This window comes from Emydura macquarii, unplaced genomic scaffold (genome assembly GCF_026122565.2).
Source record: "Emydura macquarii macquarii isolate MOO-44397 ecotype Brisbane River unplaced genomic scaffold, CSIRO-AGI_Emac_v2 contig_1027, whole genome shotgun sequence".
NCBI lineage: Eukaryota > Metazoa > Chordata > Testudines > Chelidae > Emydura > Emydura macquarii.
This window is the reverse complement of record NW_027131164.1, coordinates 18,698,602-18,724,452: the sequence shown is the minus strand read 5'-3', so window position 1 is coordinate 18,724,452 and position 25,851 is coordinate 18,698,602. Positions and strand designations below refer to the sequence as shown.

The following is a 25,851-nucleotide window of genomic DNA, read 5'->3' as shown; positions in this document are numbered from 1 at the left end:
ATCTGGGAGTAATAACAAAAAAATTTGCTATAAACTGGGAATGCATCAGTTGGAAATTACAGAGGAGGAGAAGGACCTTTGCGTATTGGTTGATCACAGGATGACTATGGGCCGCCGATGTGATGTGGTATGAAAAAAGCTAATGTAGTCCTAGGATGCATCAGGTGAGGTATTTCCAGTAGAGATAGGGAGATGTTAGTATGGTTATACAAAGCGCTAGTGAGACCTCGTCTGGAATGCTGTTTGCAGTTCCAGACTCCCATGTTTAAGAAAGATGAATTCAAACTGGAACAACTGGAGAGAAGGGCTACTAGGATGATCCAAGGAATGGAAAACCTGTTTTATGAGAGGAGTCTCAAAGAGCTTAGCTTGTTTAGTCTAACCCAAAGAAGGCTGAGGGGAGATATGATTGCTCTCTATAAATACATGAGAGGGATAAATACCAGGGAGGGAGAAGAATTATTTAAGTTATGCATCAATGTGGACACAAGCACAAATGGATATAAATTGGCCATCAGGAAGTTTAAACTTGAAATTAGATGAAGGTTTCTAACCATGAGAGGACAGAAGTTCTGGACCAGCCTTCCAAGGGGAGCAGTGGGGCAAAAAAACTATCTGGTTTCAAGACTGAGCTTGATAAATTTATGGGAGGATGGTATGATGGGACATCCTAATTTGGCAATTAACTGATCTTTGACTACTAGCAGTAAATATGCCCAATGGGCTGTGATGAGATTTTAGATGGGGTGGGTTCTGAGTTACTACAGAGAATTCTTTCCGGGTGTCTGGCTGATGAGTCTTGCACACATGCTCAGGGTTTAGCTGATTGCTATATCTGGAGTCAGGAAAGAACTTTCCCTCAGGGCAGTTTGGCATAGGCCTGGGGACTTTTTTGCCTTCCTCTGCAGCATGGGGACACAGGTCACTTGCTAGTGGAGTCTCTGTACTTTGAAGTCTTTAAACCATGATGTGAGGACTTCAATAACTCAGTGATAGGTTAGGGGTCTATTACAGGAATGGGTGAGTGAGGTTCTATGGCCTGCGTTGTGCAGGTTAGACTAGATGATCATAATGGTCTCTTCTGACCTTAAAGTCAGTGAGTCTATGAGGCCCTTACTGAGGCAAAGTTTTCCCAGTCTAAGTGCACTGTACAAAGATGAGCGCTCTGAAGCAAGAGCTTTTGCGCAGTGCTACTCCAGATCATGGACACCTTCACTACCTTTGAGTGTAAGCACCTAGGTTAGCTGCACATGCAAAAGCAGTGTGGCTTCTGAAATGAGAAAACTCATTCAAAATCTGTTACATCACACACTATTCAGTGGCTCATAACCTTATCATGTCAAAACCAGTTTGCACCAGAACAGTTTCACCAGATCTCACGGTCAATTCTCTTAAGTGAAACCTGTTTTGTGATGAATTTCATGACTTCAGTTCAGTCATAGAACTGTGCAGAAAATAATAGAGCAAATTGTTTTTTTAATGGAGAAAATATATTTTTCACTCTACCCTTCTCAAAAATGTCTAACCATTTCTGCTTAAACTTCAAAAAACAAGTGAATAGCATTGTAGGCCAATCTATAGATTATATATATATTGATTATATTGGTTACTTAAGAATCGTGTTATCACTTTAAAGATTGACAGATTCTTCTCCCCAGATCAGGCCTAGTATTATTCAAATTATTATATAGTTGGGAACCCCATGTGCACAGTTACAAGACTAACACTATAGGTTGTGGACAAATTGGAAAGAGTCCAGCAAAGGGCAACAAAAATGATTAGGGGGCTGAGCACATGACTTATGAGGGGAGGCTGAGGGAACGAGGTTTCTTTAGTCTGCAGAAGAGAAGAATGAGGGAAAATTTGATAACAGCCTTTAACTACCTGAAACGGGGTTCCAAAGAGGATAGAACTAGGCTGTTTTCAGTGGTAGTAAATGACAGAAATAGGAGCAATGGTCTCAAGTTGCAGTGGGGGAAATCTAGGTTGGATATTAGGAAAAACTTTTTCACTAGAAGGGTGGTGAAGCTCTGGAATGGGTTACCTAGGGATGTGGTGGATTGTCCATCCTTACAGATTTTTAAGGTGTGGCTTGACAAAGCCCTGGCTATGATGATTTAGTTGGGTTGGTCCTGCTTTAAGCAGCGGGATGGTCTAGATGACCTGAGGTCCCTTCCAACCCTAATCTTTTATGACTCTATGATTCGATGAACTCTTCTGTAATTACAAATATTTTATTAATAGATGAATAGATTAGCAGAGTCAGAAACACCCCAACTCAGTAAGGTAGATAGAGATACTATTGAATGTACATCTGCACATCTATGTACTCACAATTCCTTGCAGAACTACCTGAAATGTTAACCATCATCTTCCTCATCATCATCACCTTCCCCTTCATTATCAGTGGCCATCATTTTGGCACCTCCCAAGGACTAATCTCCTTCTCCTACTGCCCGTAGGCTAGGATGTAACTTTTATAATATGATATATTGACACCAATATGTTTGATGCATATTCAGTAGAGGATTTTCCCCTTTTCCTTATTTATTTGTATTTGAGGTGTATTTCCTCACCTTACTAATGTTGGAGTGTCCTTCTCCATAGGTTAGTATAGCAATACTCTCAATTTATTATGGTACACGTCAGTTCGTTACCATAGTCTTCTTGTGGCTAGACATCTGTGGATGTAGCTCATGTATCTGTTATGTACATCAATTCGTTGCCATGACACTCTTCTGGTTGGATCATGTACCTGTGGTTAGAAATTCTCCTTAAACACTCTATTTTCATCTCCCCAGTACTTGGAGTTTTCCATTGGGCCATTTATCTGTTCAAAGTTCATAGGCCTCAAGTCTTATGCTAACTTACTTAAGCATTCAGTATGCAAGACTTACAGTATGCAGGCCTGTAGGTTCCTTGCATTACTGCTGAATATAATGGAAAGCAGTGAATATAATAATAAAGGCAAACTTGGCCTATGGGCTACAAGATAAATAAATAACACAGAGATAAGGCTAGAACATTTCAGTCCAGAAGATAGGTGTTTCAAAAAGATTATGAGTAACTGAAAAATAGGGCTCAGAATGGAAACCTTTATGGAACCTTTAGTGCAGTAGTCAGTTCCAGTCCAGCTATGTTATTTTTAAAATGTTTATTTTATTACACAGGTATTTGCCAATGATACAATATCTACAGGAATAGAATGCATGCCTTTTTACCGTTCATCTCCTGCATGTGGCACTGGTGATCATGGCATTCTCTTTGGAAATCTATCAACATTAAATCCAAGAGAACAGATCAACCTTTTAACCTCTTTCCTTGATGCTTCCACTGTCTATGGCAGCACACCTCCTGTGGAAAACAAACTGAGGAATTTTACTAGCAAAGAAGGACTCCTTAGAGTAAATGTGCAATATTATGACAATGATCAGGAATACCTGCCTTTTGTAGACCAGGTCCCATCTCCCTGTGCACAAGACCCCAACTCTGACGAAGCTGAAAGGATCGAATGCTTTATGGCTGGGGACAGCAGGTCTAGTGAAGTAATCTCATTGACAGCTATGCACACCTTGTGGCTGCGAGAACACAACCGGCTGGCTAAAGCACTGAAAAAACTAAACAGACACTGGAGCTCTGAAACTGTTTACCAAGAAGCTCGCAAAATTGTTGGTGCTCTACATCAGGTTGGCTGACTACTTACTTGTCAATGTATTGCTGTAGTTCTTATGATTGAATTGGGCACAAAACTGAAAATGTGTTTTCATGACCTGAAGACTTTTTTAGGGTCATGTTATCTTCCTTGCTGTCTCTATTTTGCACGTCAGATTTTTGGTATCAGACTTTCATTATTTTCTCAAACTTTTTTATATTTAGAACTCTTTGCTTGTTCAGGTCCCACGCCTCTCTGCTTTCATTTTTTCTGGCACCTTTTACTTCACTTTCTAACTGTATTTCCTCTTTTCTCAAACTTTTTCTTCTATCTATTTATTCTACTGAAATCTCTTCACTCTTTCTGGATCTCTTCTTTATGGTACTTTTGGAAAAAGAAACAAATAAAAAATACATAAGTCTCCCACATTTACACAGTGCACAAAAGTTTGTCTTTTCAATGCAAAATCTAAAAACAAATATTCTCCTGCAGTAAGAAGACCTTATGCTTCACATTGCCAAACTAATGCATAAACCCCCAAAGCATAGGCCCAGGACCCCAAAACTTGGGAAGGAGAAATGAATATGGAAAATAATAAAGACAGAAAAGTAGAGATACAGAGTATCGTATTAAATCAATGAGTAGAAGCCTTCACAATTAAGCCAAAATTCTAACATTGACCAGGGTTTCTCTTTCAACAATTATAATCTGCATTAAAATACCGTTCTGAGATATTTTGTTTTCACTGTACTTTCAAACATAATGTCTCTCTTAACCATTCCAATGTGGTTTGAAAATCTATCCTTAGATTGCAGAGTGTATTTATTGATTCAGAGAGAAGTAGAGCAAATATTGCATCCAGGTATCCAAGTCAAGTAAAAACTCTATGTAACCATTTCACTCTAAACTGCGAATTTGGACTTGAAAGTGATATTTAGGTCATAAAACTAACTTTTCCTTAGTAGTTTTCCAATGGGGAAAATAGTTATTTCTCCTTGTTCTCACTGATCCAGTCTCTATGTTATAATCCATAGCACTGGATTGAAATATCAGGTTTGGAACACTTTGGACACAATAGGCCTGTCACTAGGCCAGTTTCTAATTGCTAGAAGCTGAAAATTTGTTGACATCAGATTGGGGCTTTTCTGAAGAGTAATAGGAAGAGAAACAGACAATGTTCATGAAAAAATATCATTGCTCTCCTTCCACCAGAACTCCCTGTTTGCAGTAATCAAAGAATGAGTCCTCCAGGAAACTGTATGCATCCCATGTGAGACTATTGGTTGCACTCAAAAAGAATACACATGGAAAAATAATGCCTTTCATTAGAAATCAGTATGTAATCAGTCTCTTTTAGATAGTCAGGCCATTAGCCACTCTTCCATTTTCTTTACATTAACCAAGTCAGTTCCTTTGTCTTAAGTGTTTTTTGTTTTAAAATAATTGTATTAACAAGCTCAAATTGGTTGTTGGTATTAGTTAGCAGAAAAGAGCAAATCTGAAATCCAAAAATAGGCTTCTGTGCACTCTGATATTAGTGGGTAGGAAGCCAACATCATGCCCTTAAACAAAATAGTGTGCACAAGGCATTACTCTCTGTACTCTCGGCTACTCATTATCTCTTCCAGTATCACAGACTAATGAGATCAGCCTTTAACATATTAGTAATATAGTTGAGCTGATCTAGCCCACTTAGGGACACTCATTCAGTGGATGTCATTGTAGTATCTTTATTAAAGTGATATTATAACTAAGCACAGGCAACACCTATTATTGAAATTGCTTAAAACTTCCACTCCAGGGTTCTATATTCAGTTGCTATAACTTTCTAAGATTTTCGCCTTTTGGGCTGAATATGTCCAGGTCTAGTCTCTGCCTAAGCATGCATATTTATGGAGAGCTTGAACAAAAGCAGTTCAACCTTTTAATTTTTTTAAATTTAAGAATAAGATTTTTTTTAAAAGCACTTTTCCCTTTTTTTTTCTTTTTTTTTTTTTGGCAATGTTGCTTTTTAAACAACTCTACTGACAAGCATATAGGAGTAGAAACTTGACATTAATACAGCCGTTGGAAGGAAGAAGTGCCTTTCAAGGCTCTGGAGGCTTGATTCTGTGCCAAATTCCTTTGCATTTACAGTTTTGTCAGTCCAGGGTAACACCACTAAAGTCAGTGGAGTTACTCTAAATTAATACCAGTATAAGTGACAGCAACATTTGGTCTTCAGTGGCCATGGCATGGTCAATGCAGCAGAGGTCCCTCGGGAATGAGATTGGAGCCCACAGGCCACCTGCTGTTCAGGACCAGATTCTGCCTGGACCTTACTTGAGTGAGCAGTGAGAGGAATGGAGTTATGAGACTTCTCTTTTACGTGGCCTGCATTAAGGCAAGAGAGAATTGCAGTAACTGTGTTTGGAGGAGCAGAGGGACCGCTCCCTTTCTATTCCCCTGGGGCCTCCTGGGGCCTCAAGAAAGCAGGGGAAGAAAGAGCAGGAGGTAGGGCCATCATGGCTCTCCCCCTTATACAACACTCATCAGTGCTGGCTGGCTGCATGCATAAAGGGATGTTACAGCTGGTGCACAGCCTCAGAGCACCTGGGGACACTGGGAGCCCATGCTGTCTCCTTGAGTCCGATTGCCTTCTAGTGCTTCTCCCAGGGCCAGGCAGCTCTGCACAGCACTTACTATGAGCTGTGCCTACAAGACATAGTTAAGTCATCAGCACACGGGTTGGGTGGCAAGTAGTGAATGCAGCGTGGTTGTACTCTTTGAAAAGTGAGGATAAAAACAACATATTCAGAATAATATATTTACAGATCATTGATCTGATTTATTTTTACATTTGGATTACTATATAGCTACTCTAACATGTGGTTCAGATGTTACCCAGGGTTCCTTAAATCCGTAACTTTACTCTCTGCAAGTTCTTATCAGGAAATAAACCAAGAGAGGTGCAGCACCTCCATCTGCTAGATGGCTAGCACAGACCAGTCAGAATCAAGTGCTTTTACTTCCGAGCCTTTCACTATATTTAGCCTCCAGCACTCTCACCAGAATGCCTTTGCTTAAGGTCTCTGCCTTATTAGTCTCAAGCACATACAAATACAATAAGTTATAGAGCACCCGAAACTGATAGTCGCCCCACAAGTCTGAGGCAGTCTTCAGGTGATTCATTTGCAGATTTCCGGTTGGCCGGTCCTACCATCTTTGCCTGGAGATCTTTCCAATGTGTCCATGAAGTGATCCACTTGACCCAGACCCATTCCTCCCTCTTATACACAAAAGTTACAGAAACAGGTTAATCAAAAAGTGTTACATAGCTGACCAAATAAATAAATCACTGAGCAGAAGCAGGAGTTACAAAAACATGTCACTAAAAAACAAATTATTAAGCAAGCAGTCTCAAGCTGTTAGTCTGGCAAAACGTTTCCCCATAATGACAGTGCCAAAATATATCCAGACTTCCTGTTTTTCCATATACACACAGCCCAGCATATCAGACAGAAAGAACATAGAGTCATGTCCACTTCCTATGATCACTGTCCCACCCCACCTTTCTGGTTTGCCTTTAATTATGCTAAGTTTCCACAAAGGCCTACTAAAAGCAATAAGCAAAAATAATTGATAGTCCATCCCAATAATAAGCAGTGGCTTGGACACCTGACTGATTACTAAAAATGCTGCTTTACACAGGCTTCCTCTGCAGTTTAAAAATAAATAACTCCCTTCTTCATTCATATAGATGTAAAAGCATTTCTTCATGCCAGAGCTCAGGCTATCCTACAGGCCAAGAGAACTTCCTCTGAGGCCTCCTCTGAAGCTGCCAAAGCCTGCCCTAAATTGCTATCTAGGGTGGTAAACTGTTTCATCAATTCTGAGTGCCCACAGCAGAACCCAGCACTAAGCTTGGCAAATAATTAACTATTCTGATGAAAAAATCATGCAATTTCTTGAAGACTTCTCAAACAGTATAGGTCCACTCCTTCCATACCAGCCAACAAACAGCCCACTTGTACTGAAGACTGTACCCAGGCAACCTTAATTTTATCTTTTCCTGAATTGTGAGCCCTTCACTTTGCAACATTAACCGTTTCTTAAGGGATGAGCTGGAGAGTACCAGAATAGGTTTCAAGGAGTAATCAGTGCAGGCATTCGCCAAGACATGGGCTAGCATTTTAGCACTGGGACAGAAAGGAAAGGTTGAGCTTCTTAAAATATTTGGAGAAAGAACAGGCAAGATCTAGTGACAAGTGGTAAGAATTTGTGTGCAAAATTAAAGGCAATTCCTTGTAAGGATCTTGAGCTCTGTGCCTTTATATTCATGTCCAGAAAACAGGCTTTTCTGATTTCGATACAGGACTGAATGTCAGGAGATCTGGAATTTATTTATTTATTTATTGTAGGTTCTTTTGGAGACACACAGTGTATGATTTTGGGCAAATCATTTAATCTGTGCCTCAATGTTTGCACCTTTAAAATGGGAATAATAATACCTTCCTATCTCACAGGTGTGTTGGGAGAATACATTCATGAATCGGTCAAACTTTACATTACAGTTCCATTTATAAATAGTTTGTATAGGGTTAGTAAATATTTAGTAGATGTTATAAATATGTAATAGACATGTGCAGTTTGCATTATAAATGGTTGATCTAGTGATCTATTGTCCTGTTGGACTATATAGCAGTCTATAACAATGGATTAATCATTTATTAAAATATCTCTTAATCTTCTATTAACCCTTTATAAATCAATTGTAAATAGAATGTTAAACTAAATTGTGACCTATATATATTTTCACAGCACTTTGAGAGCCTCAGATTAAAAAAAAAAAGCTATAGAACTTTAGAGTATTATGCATTATAGCTGTTTTTACTATTACTAGTTAATTTCTATTACTTCTAAAAAAGACTTTTCCCAAATTCAGCAGATTCTACTTACTTGGCCCACAGCTATTTCCATAATTTTAAGGAACTCATGCAACCTGTGCAGTGCTTGCAATTAAATTAGTATACCTTACCCCCTATTGGTCTTTGCCCACCAGAGGCCACCCATGCCTACTACAGTATATAAGAAGTTGGTAAGTACCAGTCAGTGTCTGCTCAATGCAATGGCTCTCTGGCTTCTTACCCACTAGGGGCTGTGTTGTGTTCTCGGAGTAAAGTCTTATGCTGCTTCAGCTGGACTGTGAGTGTTAGCTCATTCCATGACAATAATAGGCACTATTCTTTATTGGCAAGTAATTTCTGTTCCAGCCTTATTTTTGTCTTTCTTTGGGATAGTCCAGTTCAATTTATCTCTGCTTTGTAAGGTGATGGTTGTTTATTCTTCCCTAAGTAGACTGAATAGCTCTAAGGCATTGTAACATTCCATTTCTTGCTGCAGTAGCAATTTTAATGGGAGTGCTCTTTTGGTGTTTACACACAGGATACTGCCTGAAGTTCTGTTGCAAGCCAGATTCGAAGGACAATGTATTGAACTACTAGACCCTGGGCACTGTGCACCTGCAGTTAAAATTTTACTGTTTAAACAGAAATTTACAAAAAAATCTTTGTGCTTCACAAATTGAAGAAGTGTATCTCTTTTCCCATATAGAGACCAACTTAAATTTCTAGTAAAGGATCTACATTTTAAACAGAATGACAGATTATTTTATTTGTTCTTGTTAGCCATAAGACTTTCTATTGGAAAAGTGTGACTTCTCCCTCCTCTGGAATTGTATTATTGTAAAATACAGACTATCCTTGCAATGGAAAACCTGTCATAACAAGTATGTACACAAGGGAAGTGCCAAAGAATGGATAGGTATTTAGAACTTTGGTCATCCTTTTTAAGACACTCCAAGGAGGAGACCAGCATATTTAGCTAGGTTCTCTGAATATTAACCTGATCCTGAATAGATAATGGACGATATAGTATGTTGATGTTTTATTGTAATTTTGCCTTAAATAAAAAGCTTCTAAAAAAATCTACTCAAGTCTTAGTGAAAAAGGGCCAAAATTGGGCAAAACTGTAAATTAAATCCTCTGAGCAGTTATGTACTGATGGGTTGTTAGCAACTCTTGGAAGCCTCTTGTTAAAAATCTGTCCTCTGAATTAAAGGAGTTCATGAATTGCCATGGTGGATCACACCAATGGTCCATTTAATCCAATATTTTGTTTTCAATGAGGTTGCTAGCAGATCCTTTTGAGGTTATCTGCAAGCATATGCACCCATGATTCATGTACCTTCTCACTAGGTGTAGTATAAAGTTATATAGGGAGCCTGTTGTGAAAATATTCGCAACATATCATGTCCTGGAGTTTGACCTCGGTAAGAAACTGAGAATTTGGTCAATTGTCAGTAAATCAGAACTCTACTGGGTCCCATTAAAGCTGTGTTAATGAGCATGTTTTAATAACTGTATTTAATTATTGTATTATTTAGTTATACCATTAACAAGTAATTCAGCTACTAAATTTATGGCACCTGCCATAACAGTAATGCCCATATTTTATGAAGCTGTACACTGTTCAAGCAATGTCAGTCTTTAGAATAGGTAGGTATTGATATCACTGATTAAAATATACTTCTTTAGGTGGCTCTTTATGGAGTTGATGGAGTGATACTGTGAGGTGGGATGCTGGGTGCCTCGAGAGAGGAGCTGAGTCGACCTCCAATCCCACTAATGTCTCTGGGATTTCAGTGCACTCAGCACCCTGACCCTTCGTGTGCTACATTCCAGAAACTCTCCATGCAGTTGCAAACACACAAAAGTTAATTTATCATTCATAAACAGTCTCAAAGTAAATGATATATTCTAGTGCAGTGCAATGCAATAACACTGGGTTTCTTTTTCCTGTAAAGCTACAGCTCTTTGGTGTTGATTGTATTGAAGTTGTTTTTAGGCAAAGATGTTCTGTCATTTATGTAGAAGAAGCTGAATATAAAAGGAAAACCATACTAAAACAAACTATGATGATTATTGCATGGCAAATATGAAAAGAAACGTCTTTAAAATCACTCTCTCTGATTAGGATACGCACTTTCCTTCTGTGTCAGATATACTGCTTTGCACATCAAATGCACAGAAAAATCATTTTGAATCTCTGTGGGGTGCTTAGACTTCTTTTTTTAAACTTAGGCAAGAGTGTAAGACTTTACTCTTCCAGTGATAAATTTTATTGTTTCTCAGCCCCTAGACAAGTCCAAATTAATAAAATTATGAACCTGCTCCAAAAGATAAGTGATGGGGGTTCTGATATGCTGTTCTTGTGATTTTATGTAAGGTTCCAGATTTTTTCTCCAGAATCCTCCTCAGTTTCCCCTTTGATTTCCTGTAAAACACTTCTGGCTGGCACAACACCACCACCCCTCAAACCCAAACCCTACCAAACCATGCATCTTCCAGTACAAGACAACATATAAACAAAGCTCCTTTCTATTGTTGGCCTTATAACTTCTAGGACCTTATGCAAAATTGGAGCCCCTGACTTCTGGAGTACATGGAGAAACTGAATGTGGACAGTCGTCCTCCTTCAGTCCTATGGGTGGAGTTTGCTTCTGAGCACTTTGAACCTCTGCTTGCCTCAGAAGGGAAGCAAGTCTGTATTCCAGCCCTTTGTATGATAGCAAAAAGTTCTACTATTAGGACATAAAGCTGATTTAAAACCTAATGTAATAACTGGAGCTAATGATACTTTTGTGTGTGATAAGTGTTGGCAAATGTTACTTTTTTAAATGACAACTACACTACTAATTTCCAGCAATTAAAAAAAAATATTTGACAGACAGCATTCAAGGAAAATCTAATCTAATCAACCAGCTGTGCAAAGTCTTCAAACAGCTTCTTTCTTATATAAATATAACTAATTTAGAAAAGCTGAAAAAGAATGAGCGACAGCTGCCTATACTGCTCTGTTTAGGGTGAATGTTGGCAAATATGTGGCGTCATATCTTGTAGACTTCGTTGGAGCTTGCTTTTCTGTGTGACATGCCCAAGATAATGAAACTCAATATCTGATGAGACTATGTTATCCCTGCTAGATTTTCAATATGAATTATATCAAGCTTCTAATGTATTTGTCTGGTCAGTTTACTGCATATTCTATCAAATTTAAAATGTATTTTATTGAATTCACTATACTTCATATTCTTCCCATTATGCTTTAATAAATTCAATGTAATCTTTAATCTGTAATGCAGTTTCATTTTATTCCGTTCAATATGTCACTTTTTTTTTGTTCAGTATTACTAATAAGCTTTTTCTATATGCTTCAGTAATTCTATTACATTATAAAAGCACTTGATAGGAAATGTTTATCAGCATTTTCCTTATAAAATCTGAATTGTAGAGGTTTAAAAATTGATTGCAGTTTCATATCAAATGTCTATCAAAGGATTAGGCGGGTGAGCATTTAAACATTTGACTGAACACAGAATCTGTTCATGGGTTATGCTAATTTAATGTAAAGGCTCAATAGTTTATGCTCTCCCAATCCAGTTTTTAGGGTTCAGAGCAATGGGGAACAGAGAATTCTCCACTCCCATTGAAGTCAAAGGGAGCTATTATAGAGAGCATCGGTAATCTGTCCATGCCCAGTTTTGGTCTAGTGGCTGCACCAGGGGATTTGGGGGCCTGGATTGCTGAGTCCTATTCTAAGCCCTGCCACTGACTCACTGTATGACCTTGGGCAAGTGATTTAAATTCTTTGTTCCCCATCTGCAAAATGAGGACAATACTACTTACCTACCTGACAATGTTAATTAATTAATACTTGTAAAGTGCTCAGAGATCACTGGATGGAAAGGCACTATACTAGAGGGAGACGTTATTGCATTATGTAAATATTAACTGAGAGGTTTTTTCTTTTCTTTCTTTTCTTCAGATTATTACTCTAAGAGACTATATTCCAAAAATCATTGGCCAAGATGGTTTTAATCAGTACGTTGGTCTGTATAAAGGCTATGATCACACAATAAATCCCACAGTTTCAAATGTATTTTCTACAGCTGCTTTTCGGTTTGGTCATGCAACAATTCACCCTATAATAAAGAGACTTGATGCTCAGTATCAAGATGACCCAGACCTTCCAAATCTTCATATGCATGAAGTTTTCTTTAGCCCTTGGAGGCTCATTAAAGAAGGTACATTTTTATGTGAACTACATCTTTTCACATTACTGCAGCATTTTTCAAACCTCTTCCTAATTGCATTCAGAATCTTATAAAATCCAGAACATTCATTTAATTGCATCATTGGTTCAGGTTGTTGAACAGTGCCCAAAGAATTAATGTCAACTGGGACAATTTATTTTTGTTAACTAGTCTTTTGAAGCACACAAACACCATTCATTAGAAACATCTCATTCATCAGATTAAACCAGTCTGTTAGACTGATTATAAATTGTAAACTCTTTTGTGGATAATTGTACTGTCAATCTGCAAAGTTTCTGCTGTTTTAAGGAACAGACAGAGCCACTTAATTGCATTATTATTTTCTTTTCAAAATGTGGCATGTCATTGTTTTCTATGAATTTAAAGTCATTTAAGGCCAATAATTTAAAAAATGTAGAAGCAAAAGTGCATGCAGAAGTGTTAAGAAAATCTATAATTATTTCGTTTTCACATGTGCTCTGATACTGCATTGTTTTTATGTTTTAAAGGAGGCTTGGACCCTTTATTAAGAGGTATTCTAGCAAGGTCAGCAAAACTACTGATACAGGATCAAATGATGAATGAGGAATTAACAGAGAGGCTCATTGTATTGTCCAATAATGGGTCATTTGACTTAGCCTCATTAAATTTACAGCGTGGACGTGATCATGGACTCCCAGGTCTCTTACTTTTTTTCTAAGTTTTCTATGCTAATGACTGAGACATCACTACTTGCATCTGAAGCATACTGAAAATTTACCAATATTGTTATTAAGTGATAGATATGTCTAGTTAATCAGAGAAGTTACCACAGTGTCTTTTAGGAATACACAACAAGAATAAAAAGTAGCTATAATGAAGACAAAATTCATTAGCATTAGACATGAAAAAAACCTCCTTAGTTTGAAAGAGACAAACTATATGACAGAGAGTTACTGTATGTATCTGGAATGGCTTTTTAGTAACTATGTCTATTACTAGAATTACTTAACTTTTTTCAAATCTCAACATTTTAAATTTTATTTTTTTTAAATCACAAACATTTTAACAATTTCCTCCCATGTTTTTGAACCAACCATACTTATTAGGTTTTTCTAAGCACAAAGAACCGCCTTTTAGACCTTCAGTCTAAAATAATTTTTACTTGAGTTTAAGGAGAACAACATGCAAAAAGAAAAGTAGTCTCTATGGGTTGGTTTACACTGCAAGTGCACAATGTAATTCATCCATCAGGTAGACATTTAAAAAAGGCTTCAGACATGAACCTGTCAATTACAGGTTGGTAAGGCTAATTTCAGTCCCAGGTAAATTATTTGAAACTATAGTAAAGAACAGAATTATTGGACATGAACACAATTTGTTGGGGAAGAATCAACATGGATTTTGTGAAGGGAAATCATGCCTCACCAATCTACTATAATTCTTTGAGGGGGTCAACAAGCATATGGACAAGGGTGATCCAGTGGATATAGTGTATTTAGATTTTCAGAAAGCCTTTGACAAGGTCCCTAACCAAAGGCTCTTAAGCAAAGTGAGCAGTCATGGGATAAGAGGGAAGATCCTCTCCTGGATCAGTAACTGGTTAAAATATAGGAAACGAAGGGTAAGAATAAATGTTCAGTTTTCAGAATGGAGAGAAGTAAATAGTAGTGTCCCCCAGGGGTCTGTATTAGGACCAGTGGTGTTCCAAATATTCATAAATGATCTGAAGAAAGGGGGTAAATAGGCAAGATTGGCAGATAATACAGCATTACTCAAGTCCAAAGCAGACTGTGAAGAGTTACAAAGGGATTTCAAAAAACCAGGTGACTGGGTAAAAAAAAAAAAAAAAAAACACATTAAATTCAGTGTTGATAAATGCAAAGTAATGCACTTTGGAAAACATAATCCCAACTATACGTATAAAATGATGGAGTCTAAATTAGCTGTTACCACTCAAGAAAGCAATTTTGGAGTCATTGTGGATAGTTCTCTGAAAACATCCGCTCAATGTGCCGCAGCAGTCCAAAAAGATCACAGAATGTTGGGAATGATTAGGAAAGGGATAGATAATAAGACAGAAAATATCATAATGCCTCTATATGAATCCATGGTACGTCCACACCTTGAATACTGTGTGCAGATCTGGTCATCCCATCTTTAAAAAGATATGTTAGAACTGGAAAAGGTACAGAGAAGAGCCACAAAAATTATTAGGGTTATGGAATATCTTCCATATGAGGAGAGATTAAAAATACTGGGACTTTTCATCTTGGAAAATAGATGACTAAGAGAGGATATGATAGAGGTCTATAAACTCCTGATTGGTGTGGAGAAACTGAATAAGGAAATATTATTTATTCCATCAAATAACACAAGAACTAATGGTCACCCAATGAAATTAATAGGCAGCAGGTTTAAAACAAACAAAAGGAAATACTTCTTCACACAATGCACAGTCAAGCTGTGGAACTCATTGCCAGGGGATGTTGTGAAGGCCAAAACTATGACAGGGTTCAAAAAAGAACTAGATAAGTTCATGGAGGATAGGTCCATCAATGCACTAGCCAGGATGGGCAGGGATGCAACACCATGTCCTGAGTGTCCCTAGCCTCTGTTTGCCAGAATTTGTGAGTGTACGATGGGACGGATCAGTTTACGATTGCCTGTTCTGTTAATTCCTTCTGAAGCACCTGGCATTGGCCATTGTCTGAAGACAGGATACTGGCTAGATGGACCACTGGTCTGACTCAGTATGGTCATTCTTATGTTCTCACATATAAGTGCTAGCTTTAATTGAGCCAGTACACTAAAAATAGCAGTGTGGCCATGGCAGCATGGACAGCAACCTGAGGTAGCCAATCAAGTACTGTCCCATCCAATATCATATATGTGTACTTGGGTTGCTAGCATGAGCTGCTGCCCATGCTACCATAACTGCTTTGCTATTTTTACCATGCTTGGTCGAACAAAGCAGAGCGTGTATAGCTGTGCTGGGTATTACATCACCCAGGGACAGTGCAGATGTATCCAAAAGGGAGTGCATAGTGTGAGTGTCTCTCCTGTTTCTGCAGACAGGAAGAGTTCTTAGAAATGGAGAAGTGCAGTGCACAGAAAACAAAGGTACCTATGTTTCTGTAATGCTCAGTGGCTGAAGCAGGCTAGGGGCAGACCAGAGCCATGATCAAGTGGTGCATGGGGTGGTCTGGTAGCCTGGAGGTCAATCAGTAATCGAGGCAGTCCCAGGCAACGATCGGCATTCTTGTAGGGGATCGGTAGCCAGGAGATCTAATCCAAAGGGTCAGGTTAGCAAAATAGGTAGGCAAGGTAGGGCGAGGTGGCAAGGCAGGGTCAGGCCAGACAGCAGGGCAATGTGGCAAGGCAGTTTAAGCAACAACCAGAAGACAATGGCCTGTTGCCCATGCCAGGCTCCTCTTCCTGTTGGGGTCTTTATATAGTCCATATCCAATGAGAATGTTGTCTGTCCAGCCAATCAGAGCCTTGGGGTGTGGCTGCTGTGGAGCTGTAGACCCTCAGCACTAAAGCTGTTGATCAGGGATGATGGTTCAGCATTGCCACTGTAGTGTGAAGGTTAGGGATGCCATCTAAGGACCCCCATGGGCCTGGTTTCAATACTAGTTTCCTGACATCTTCACAATTAGATGTGTTAACAGTGCTCTTCCTGAGAAGACTCATTAGATACCATGCATTCATTTCAGTATGAGCTGTTGGAATCCTGTCACCAAAACAGTTTTAACGGTTTAGTTTTTCCAGACAGAGAGAGAAAGAATGTCATTTTTGTATTAAGAATCAATCCTCATCCTTTCTCATTTTCCCTTGTTCTGGTAGCAGCATGACACACTATAACCTATTCTGCTTCCACTGACCCGAGCCTGTGTGTGTCTGAGATTTGTTCTTCACTCACTCACTTCATTATTCTAAAAGGCAACTTGGCAGCTGCAGGCCAAATACAGTAAGACTTTCACAGAGCAGCCAGTTCTGAAGTTATTTTGAGGTCTATTTTTCTTTCTCTTTCTCCTTTTCTTTAATTAAAAATTAGATTCAAGCTACAAATGAATTGGCTAAGACTTTTCATTTTAATTTTGCACTAGCCCCAAACTTTTGAATTTTTCCTTTGCTCTAGCATCACATTTTCAGAATTTTTAGAAATGGAAATGTTATTTTATACCTAGCTCCACCCATAAATATAATGTAGCTTCAATATATATGAAAGGCCAGATCCTGCTACCCTTACTCATACTGAGTAATACCTTACTCTGTGGATGGGCCTATTGATTTCAACCAGTTCTACTAGGTCCATTTGATGTGAGTAACGGTATCTGGTTCCTATAAATGAGTTAATTTTGAGTGCTATGTTAAACAGTTAGATTTCAAGGCTAAACTCTCTATAAACTTAATATGTTTAGGTTACAATGACTGGCGAGAATTCTGCGGTTTATCAAGACTGGAAATTCAAACTGATCTGAACGCAGTAATATCTAATAGGAAGGTAGCTGAAAAAATCATGGAATTGTACAGCAGTCCAAACAATATTGATGTTTGGCTTGGTGGCCTAGCAGAAAACTTCCTTCCAGGTGCTAGAACTGGCCCACTGTTTGCATGTATAATTGGAAAGCAAATGAAATCCCTGAGGGATGGCGACCGGTAAGTGTATTTCTACTGTTTATTTGTACATAGCACTTCAAAGGTTGCTGGGCATTTCACAGATATGAAAAGACAGGTCCCTGTCCCTTATAAAAGTATTAGGACAAAAGAGGGAGGAAAGAGTAAGAAATACATGCATTTTTAACATATTAACCCCTGTCACTTTTTCTTGTTCCTTAATCCCTTGTTTACCCTAGTTTCTCTCTCTTTCCCCCCGAACCTTGTCCCTGTTTTTCCTTTCATTTGTATGTGGGCATGATTCCTACCAGCAAAGAGACCACGCCTGTGGCATATTGTGAATGCACAGCTGTCCTATGCTGCTGTTCAGCAGACAGATGCCTCCAGCACAGTCCCTATATGCGACTTAAGTGGTGCAAGAAATCTTGTGCAAGTGTGAAACGTCATCCTGGAAAAATAGTGGTTTACCTGTATATAAACTGCAGACTCAGGCTCTGAATGAACACAAGATTCAGCCTTAGTAGCTGTGTTCAATATATATAAAAGTCTGTTTCTTATGGACTTTAGCATCTATTGGAATTTTTTATGAATTGATGCAACTTGTAAACATGAGGATTGTGAAAAAGGGTTAAAATGATCTAATACAGTTAGGATTCAGTCCTGCCAGCCCTTAAGGGAGTAATCCTGATTCACCTGAGGAGACCCATTTTATATTATTTACTAGACTTTTAGGGCCAGAGTCTCATTTAGATTGTCCCTGTTCACATTAAAGGCCCTTTACAGTGCCAGAGAAATGTAAAGTCTCTGATGTAAATAAGAATCTAGCCCACAGGGTTTAAATGTGGACTTTTAAAAAATTTAATTAATTCAAAGAATGTAACACAAAGAATTAAACATTCTTGATCATAAAACTGGTACAGCATTTAACACAACAAAACTCCCACAGACTTGTTTTAAACACCATTTCAACTCTTCTGCATCATTTACAATTTTCCTAGCATTAAATAACTATGTGAGCACATTAGACTCGATGTTTTTATTATCCCTTATTTTGAGTATATGAAACATATCTGAGTTTAAATAACAACATATATGCTTAATTCTGCCATCTTTCTGACCTTTCCCTCCTGAAGTTGGCTTCTTTAACGATTTAACCTCTTAAAACATCAGATGAAATACATTGGCTGTTTGGCTGCTAATAATAAAACCATTCACTTTCTTCCATGAAGACTGAAAAACCATTGCACTATAGAGACAATGTATAGTTTTGAGCAGGTGGGACTTAGAGTGAACATTGGTAAGACCGAGGCTATGATAATTGAGCAGGAAGGCTCACCATACAAGAAATTACAGGCAGAGAGCTTAGAGGAGTGAAAGAATTTAAATGCTTAGGATCAGTGGTTGCTGACAAAGGTGCCTTCCTGAGTTTAGTCTGGAGAAAAAAAGAGTGAGAGGGAACATGACCCTCTTCAAGTATATAAAACATTGTAAAGAGAAGAGTGATAAATTGCTCTCCTTAACCACAGGAGCCAGGACAAGAAGCAATGGATTTAAGTTGCAACAAGGGAGATTTAGGCTAGACATTAGGAAAAACTTCCTTATTGGGGAGTTCAGGGTAGTTAAGCACTAGAACAAATTACTTAGGGGGAAGTGGAATCTCCTTCATTTATTTCCGTCTTTAGAGGTTTTTAAGAACCAGTGAGACAAACACCCGTCCGGGATGATCTAGGTAACACTTAGTCCTGCTTTAGTGGAGGGGACTGGACTAGATATCCTATTGAAGTCCTTACCGGTCCTATATTTCTATCATTTCTATGCCTACCATTGTATCAAAACTGCTTGATACAAATGGTGGGAGCTGACCCCAGTTCTCTGTGATAAAAATATGCCAATAAAGTTAAAAGGTAGAGCATAAGGGTACATTTACTCTGCAAAACACTCCCAGCAAAGGGGATTGGTCTCAGAGCCCAAGCTCCAGCCCATGCAGCAACGTCTTCACTGCTACTTGTAGCCCTAGAGAGCAGGCCCCAGGCAGCAGCTGTCTTAGGCTCTGAGTCTCGCTGCCAGGGGGCCCCCTTTTTTTTTTTATGGTAGACAAACCCTAAAACTGTTTGACAATTTGACCTATTCTAATGTCTGTCACAGAAACAGGAAAGAAATCCATATGCTCTACACCATGGAAACAAAGATATTGAGATGGTCAAATGGTTGTACACTCCATGATAGGAAATGAAAAGAGGTTTTGAGGGGCCTAAACTCGATTGATCCAATTGAAGACAAGTTCAGGGAAGCTAGGCTACATTGGTATGGACACATCCAGTGGAGACTTGAAAGTTATAATGGTAGGGTGGCCCTAGCAATAATCATGGACAACCTACAGAAAGGACAAAAACTCATATTGGGACCAAATATCAAAAGACCTTAGTAAGACTATAGCACAACAGCCAGGCATACAATCCTGAGATTTGAACGAAGGCCATAAAAATCTTCGACCCTGAATAGGGAAGTGGCACGAAAGAAGAATACTGTATAGATGGTGATAAAATGTCGATTGAAAAAAATTAAATAAACATAAGTTTTGTTTTGGTTGTCACAACTAGGAGTAAGAAAGAAAGGAAAAGTCTGTTACTTTTTTTTATTTTTAGTGACTGTGGTTTAGCAATACAGTCCTCAGGTAATCTGATGATTCATCTACTAATTGAGATATTGGTTAACGAGGAGTTCAAGATATCAGTTCCCAAATCAGAACTGAGCAAGATTTGACTGGTTGAACTCTATCCTGATAGGATCAAAAACTCTCAGCTACCTGACAAAAATTGAAATTTTTAATTGGCCGAACCAAGTCCTCACTTTAATTCCAATGGATTCATTTGGAATAAATTGTTTCTGTTCCATCTGAAATTATTCCTTTATCCCCTGCATTTTCCTACTCTGATGCTTTATCCTGTGTCAGGACTTAGAAAGAGATAGGCAGAAGTTCTGCGGCTTAACTTTTTTCTCTCTAGCTGTAAACTATACTACTGTATGTCATGTCTGAATTGATGAACAGTTCCCTCCCAAGCTCATTTATAATTTTTTTGGTGGCATGTCCTGTAATGTGTCTTTTAAAAATTCTATATTGTAGAGGCATGTTGTAGAGGCTGTATTATAAATTACAAATGTATAGTCCGACTACTAGCACATGTAACACTGAACATGTCAGCTTCCACCATTTGCATCAAGCAGCTTTGGTTCAATGCTAGGCATAAGCATAATCAACTTTCTGAACTCCTTGTTAACCGATATCTCAATTACAGATGAATAATCAGGTTACCTGAGCATTGTATTGCTAAACCACCGTCACTAAATTAAAAAGTAATAAATTATTCCTTTCTCTCCCCTAGAGGGGTGACAAACAAAACAAGGACTGCATACATGAAAAGTGATCATCACTGGCTGAAAATATCTCCATTCTTTATTGGCTTGGAGGGTATCTGGTTTCCTGGTGGCAGTGGGTTGATAGTGAAGAAGTGAAGAACTCAAAAGGAGTGTCAAATTGTTCTTCCCCCTCAACCTTTCCCTTTGCCCCAAAACACACTCTTTCCCTTTGCCCCAAAACTCCAGTTCATTATTTTAATGGGTGAATAACTTCTGATGTCAGAACCACCTCTTTTAGACTCTCCTCTCCACCCTTTTTAGTAGACAATTCATCCTCTTGATCTTGGTACTTTTAAGGGGTGGTTCTTAACATGCCCCTGTCATGAAAAAAGTTTTAGACCTTTTCCTGCCAAATGCTGAGCATTCCTGTAAGATACTGAGTATGCTCAACTCCCACTGACTTCCATAGGAGCTGGGAGTGTTTAGCTCTTTGCAGGAGAAATCAGCACTTTGCAGGATGGAGTCCATAGCAGATTTTATGTTGGGCACGTAAATCTTCAACCAATGTAGTTAAATGTGTTGTTGTTGTATCACCATTAGTGCATGTTCCTTAAGTGTGTTTTGATGAAATGCTTATTTTTTGTCTCATAATAATAGTGCGCTCTGCAAACAGAAATAATGAACACCTGAAATGTAATCTTTTTAACATGCACTTACCAATCTTTCCAGATTTTGGTGGGAAAACAGGCATGTTTTCACAGAAGCTCAAAGGCAGGAACTAAAAAAACATTCTTTGTCCCGTATAATCTGCGATAACACGGGCATATCAGAAGTGCCACTTGATGCCTTTAAACTTGCAAAATTTCCTCAAGACTTTGAATCATGTGACAATATACCAGGAATAAATTTAGAAGCTTGGCAGGAAACCAATCAGCAAGGTAATCTGAGAATTAAGCATCTTTACTAAATAGATAGGAAGCATGATCCTGTGATTAGAGGGCTTGCCCAGAGCCTGGGAGACCTGAGTTCAAGTCCCTGCTCTACCATAGATTTCCTGTCACCTTGGGAAAGTCACTTAGTCTCTCTGTACCTCAGTTCCCCATTTGTAAAATAATAGTACTTCCCTACTACACACGGATGTTATTTACATAAACATGTTCATGGTTGTGAGGCACTGTGGTAATGGAAGCCACATAAGTACCATAGATAGTTAATATTAAGTAATAATTGCACAGTACTCTATTAAAAAGTCAATATTTAACAAGAATTGCCACATACTGCTATCCAAAATACTGTATTCTGGCCCTTAAAAGCAATTTTAAGCTCCTGCTTATCTTCAGGCACATAAAGTAGTCCCATTGAAATCAACATATGGTAGACATGGAGAGCGATGTGTGACAGATAACATTAGTAAAACTGAAAAGAATCTCTAATTCATAATGTGCCCTTTTTATATTTCTAGATGAAACATGTGGATTCCCAAAGAGAATAGAAAATGGAAACTTTGTATATTGTTCAGAATTTGTAAAATCGATAGTGATTTACTCATGTGAAAAAGGGTACCAACTCCAAGGGGAAGAACAATTAACCTGCACCAGCAGAGGATGGGATTTTCAACCACCTGTTTGTATAGGTATCTGTATTCACACATCCAACTTTATAATGACCAAGACTAAGAATTTTCCAAAAGGAAAATTGCTGCTTGTATGGTTAAAAGATAGCTAGCCTTCTGTGGGGGTATAGATGTGATTCCACAACTACTTAAGACTTCCCTTTTCCAGATTCAGAATCTCAAACTTGTGCTGTCCTGATTGAACAATTGGGCTTATGGAAATAATGCCAAGGGAAACGAACTGGTAAAATACGAACTAGCAAACTAGCATGAATCTCTGTAGCACCCAGTGAGAATCTTATAAGGGAAAATAGTGAAAGGTGTACATTTCCTCTTCCTACAGTCAGAATCATAGAAGCAGTTAGAGATTGTTTCAGGCAGCTTCCTGGTTCTGTTTCAGTGGACTCTCTTGTCTTCATGACTAGCACCAGCAGCCTACTCATCCAGTCAGGAAGTGAGGCAAGAGCTACATAACTAGGAAATTTGATCTTAAAACAAAAAGGCAAAATGGTTTTTATTTTATTAATAATAATCCCCACCTCGTCCCCCTGAAGGTTTACTAAAGCATTATACCTATTGCAACTTGCACATACAGCTGATTGAAAAGATGGACAAGGTTTTTTTCTTGTTCTTTCAACAATTTTAATGCTAATGTTTTTGAACATTTTCAAAGGCTGGTTTTTGTTTTATCTCTCCTCCTCTTTTTATCCCTTTTTTCTCCCTTTTTTTTTTCTTTGCTCTTAAAAGGGGGCAATGGACGAGAAAAGAAGGAGCATTGCAAACATTGCATTAATGGAGTATCACTTATGTATAAGTTCACATTATGCAGGATTCCACACCCTCTGTGTGCTCATCTTTGTGAGTTTATATAGATTCAAACTGTTCAGACTCTATGAGAACACTAGAGAAAATGAACCCTGAAAAGGCCATATTTAGAAATACTTCATGGATGATGGAACATTTATTTGAAAGCTATTTATTTGAGTGCTACAGCTGATCCTCAATAAAGTCTATTTATCAGCATGTCTGTGACAGTGGAATAAAAAGCTTTTTACTTTAATTGTACACCATATATAGAAAAATCGAATGAAATTTTCAGCTTTCTCCTTCAAATCTTATTTATCCACTGAGTTCCACCCACATAAATACCATATAAAGAAATAAAGCTGTTAAATGAATTATAATAATTCTTTTTCAATAGATTAATGGTCTGGCAGCAAACTGAATAAATAAGTTACATGAATGACTCATTTCTTGTCCCAGTTTTTGTTAATATGTTAAGTAATGTCAACAAAAAGCTGTATATCTGCTTTAGGAAAACAAGCAGTATAATAAGCACCGCATTTATTAAAAGAAAGCCATCAAAACCCACGTAATGCAGATGCTACTTGAGTTTTACAATAGGAAGCTCTTATTTTTTTACATGCCCCTTTGTGCAGTGTGTTCCCAGTCTTTAAATATAGTACAGTAAGTTAAGAACACATCACATAATTCAATCAAGAAGGCGAATCTTAGCATTTCTGAAAATGGCTTCAAAATTATATTTTTCTGGGAGGAAAGGAGATCTAATGGCAAGAGCATAGGACAGGGAGCACTGCACAGTAGAGGAAGGTTCACAGGAAAATTAAAAGCATCATGAAGTTTTGTGGTGAATGTGTTTGTGTAAGATGATGATCTAATGTTATGTACAGTGCTATCAGATAACTTGCAGTTTATAACTTCAAAAGGTTCATAGCTTAACTTTTAGTGAACCACCACAAATTATTTGATGACTCTTTTCTCTTCTTTTTTTTTTTTTTTTTTGGGGTGGTCATTTCCAGCAGTAAAAAGTTACACATAAATGCTTTGCAATTTTGCCCATATATAAGAAAGGAGTGTTTTGGGCATTACTGATATATAATTTATTAGTGCACAAATATCTACTCTTTGGAATACTGTCACAGACAGCTGGTGTGTACAAGAATGTACTGAATGAGGCTCTTAGTTTCTGACTCTCTGTTGACATTGTGTATCCCCTTTATAGACATCAATGAATGTGAAAACCAAATTAATCCACCGTGCTACCCATCTGCTAAATGCATTAACACCAGAGGCAGCTACCAGTGTCTCTGCACAGATCCTTATGAACTGGCAGAAGATGGAAGAATGTGCATAGGTAATGTAATGCTCCCACTGTCCATTAAAACTGTTCCAGTGGTCTGGGTGTGCAAATTATAAACCTGAGATAAAAAAATGATTAATTATACAAAATGTATTGTTAGTTTAAAAATACCACACACACTTTAAACAATCGGACTTGTAAAGATAGTCAGATTTTGTCAGACAAAGTTAGAGTATTGAATATATACACACAGCAGTCACTCTTCATATGTACAGTCTTAACCGCAGCATTTGAATATTTCTTCATTATGCCCAAGACAGTATTTGACTCACTACCTACCTGAGTCAGATACTAAACAGGGAATATTGATAATACTGAGGTAACATTAAAATCAAAGCTAAAGTGGAAAGTTTTTAAGAGCAACATGAGTTTTAGAGTATACAAAATTCCCTTTAAGAGAAGAGCTGCAGTAATAATAATAATTATCCATCAGTTGTAGCAAAATACTTGAGCTATATAAGTTGTTAAGCCTATGGATGCTTGAATAAATGCCTCTATATTTTAGATTTCTCCTGGTAAGTGATTAAACAACACACTCGGTATGTCCGATCATTTTCCCTCATAGTTTGAATAAAATTCAGGATGCTAACTCCCTCTTTAACCTGAGATATGGAGACAAATAAGCAAAGAAAGATTAAAGCTTTTCACAAAAGGAATACCTCTTTCATTGATGGGGAGGTTCACTTTTGGAGCTGCAGTGGCTGCCCAAGTGCCCCTCAACCGATGATCTGAACTTCCACAACTGCTCCACCCTTCTAGCAGACTCCACAACTCTGTGGCCTTCTGACCAAGCTTGTAATGGCTGACACAACTTTGGGACAAATTAAGCCTGATAACTACTTTCAATTACTATAGACATGAAGCAGATTTTAACTAATAACCTAAAGGTGACAGGCTTCATATTTCATTGGCAATCTCCTGAATTATCCACTTCTGCAGATTGCTGTATTTAGTTACATTTACTGTGCTAGGGTTTGAAAACAGTGTCAGTTCCATATTTACTACTGATGTCCCTTTCCCTCCCCTTTCTGCCTTCTGATCTTTCCATTCCTTTACCCCCTTCCTTCTCATGCCCCTTGATTTTTCTTTTTTTAGAAATGTCTATTTGTCTAGTTTCATGGCTTGCCCACCTTTAGATCTAGTAGATCACTATAGAAAGTTTATCCTTCTGAGGGTGAAAGGAGAAAGATCAGTTCCCCAAAGCGCCAGCTTAGTTCCAGGTTGGAAGGATAGACAGGTGAGAGGGCTAATTCACATTTACAAAATGAAATTCAGGAGTTTTCCTAATTCATTATTATGAACCACCACCACCACCACCACCAAAAAAAAAAGGA

At 38.1% G+C, this 25,851-nt stretch overlaps 1 protein-coding gene across 1 annotated transcript in view; it reads left to right on the top strand.

Moving 5' to 3' along the window:
* Positions 1 to 25,851, top strand: part of TPO (thyroid peroxidase) — a 76,341-nt gene that overhangs the window by 32,584 nt on the left and 17,906 nt on the right. The window contains exons 10-16 of the mRNA XM_067544885.1: positions 3,171 to 3,686; positions 12,518 to 12,776; positions 13,295 to 13,465; positions 17,192 to 17,429; positions 21,474 to 21,682; positions 22,207 to 22,377; positions 24,380 to 24,511. Coding sequence (XP_067400986.1) covers positions 3,171 to 3,686; positions 12,518 to 12,776; positions 13,295 to 13,465; positions 17,192 to 17,429; positions 21,474 to 21,682; positions 22,207 to 22,377; positions 24,380 to 24,511 — 1,696 coding nt within the window. The remainder of the gene's footprint in view (positions 1 to 3,170; positions 3,687 to 12,517; positions 12,777 to 13,294; positions 13,466 to 17,191; positions 17,430 to 21,473; positions 21,683 to 22,206; positions 22,378 to 24,379; positions 24,512 to 25,851) is intronic.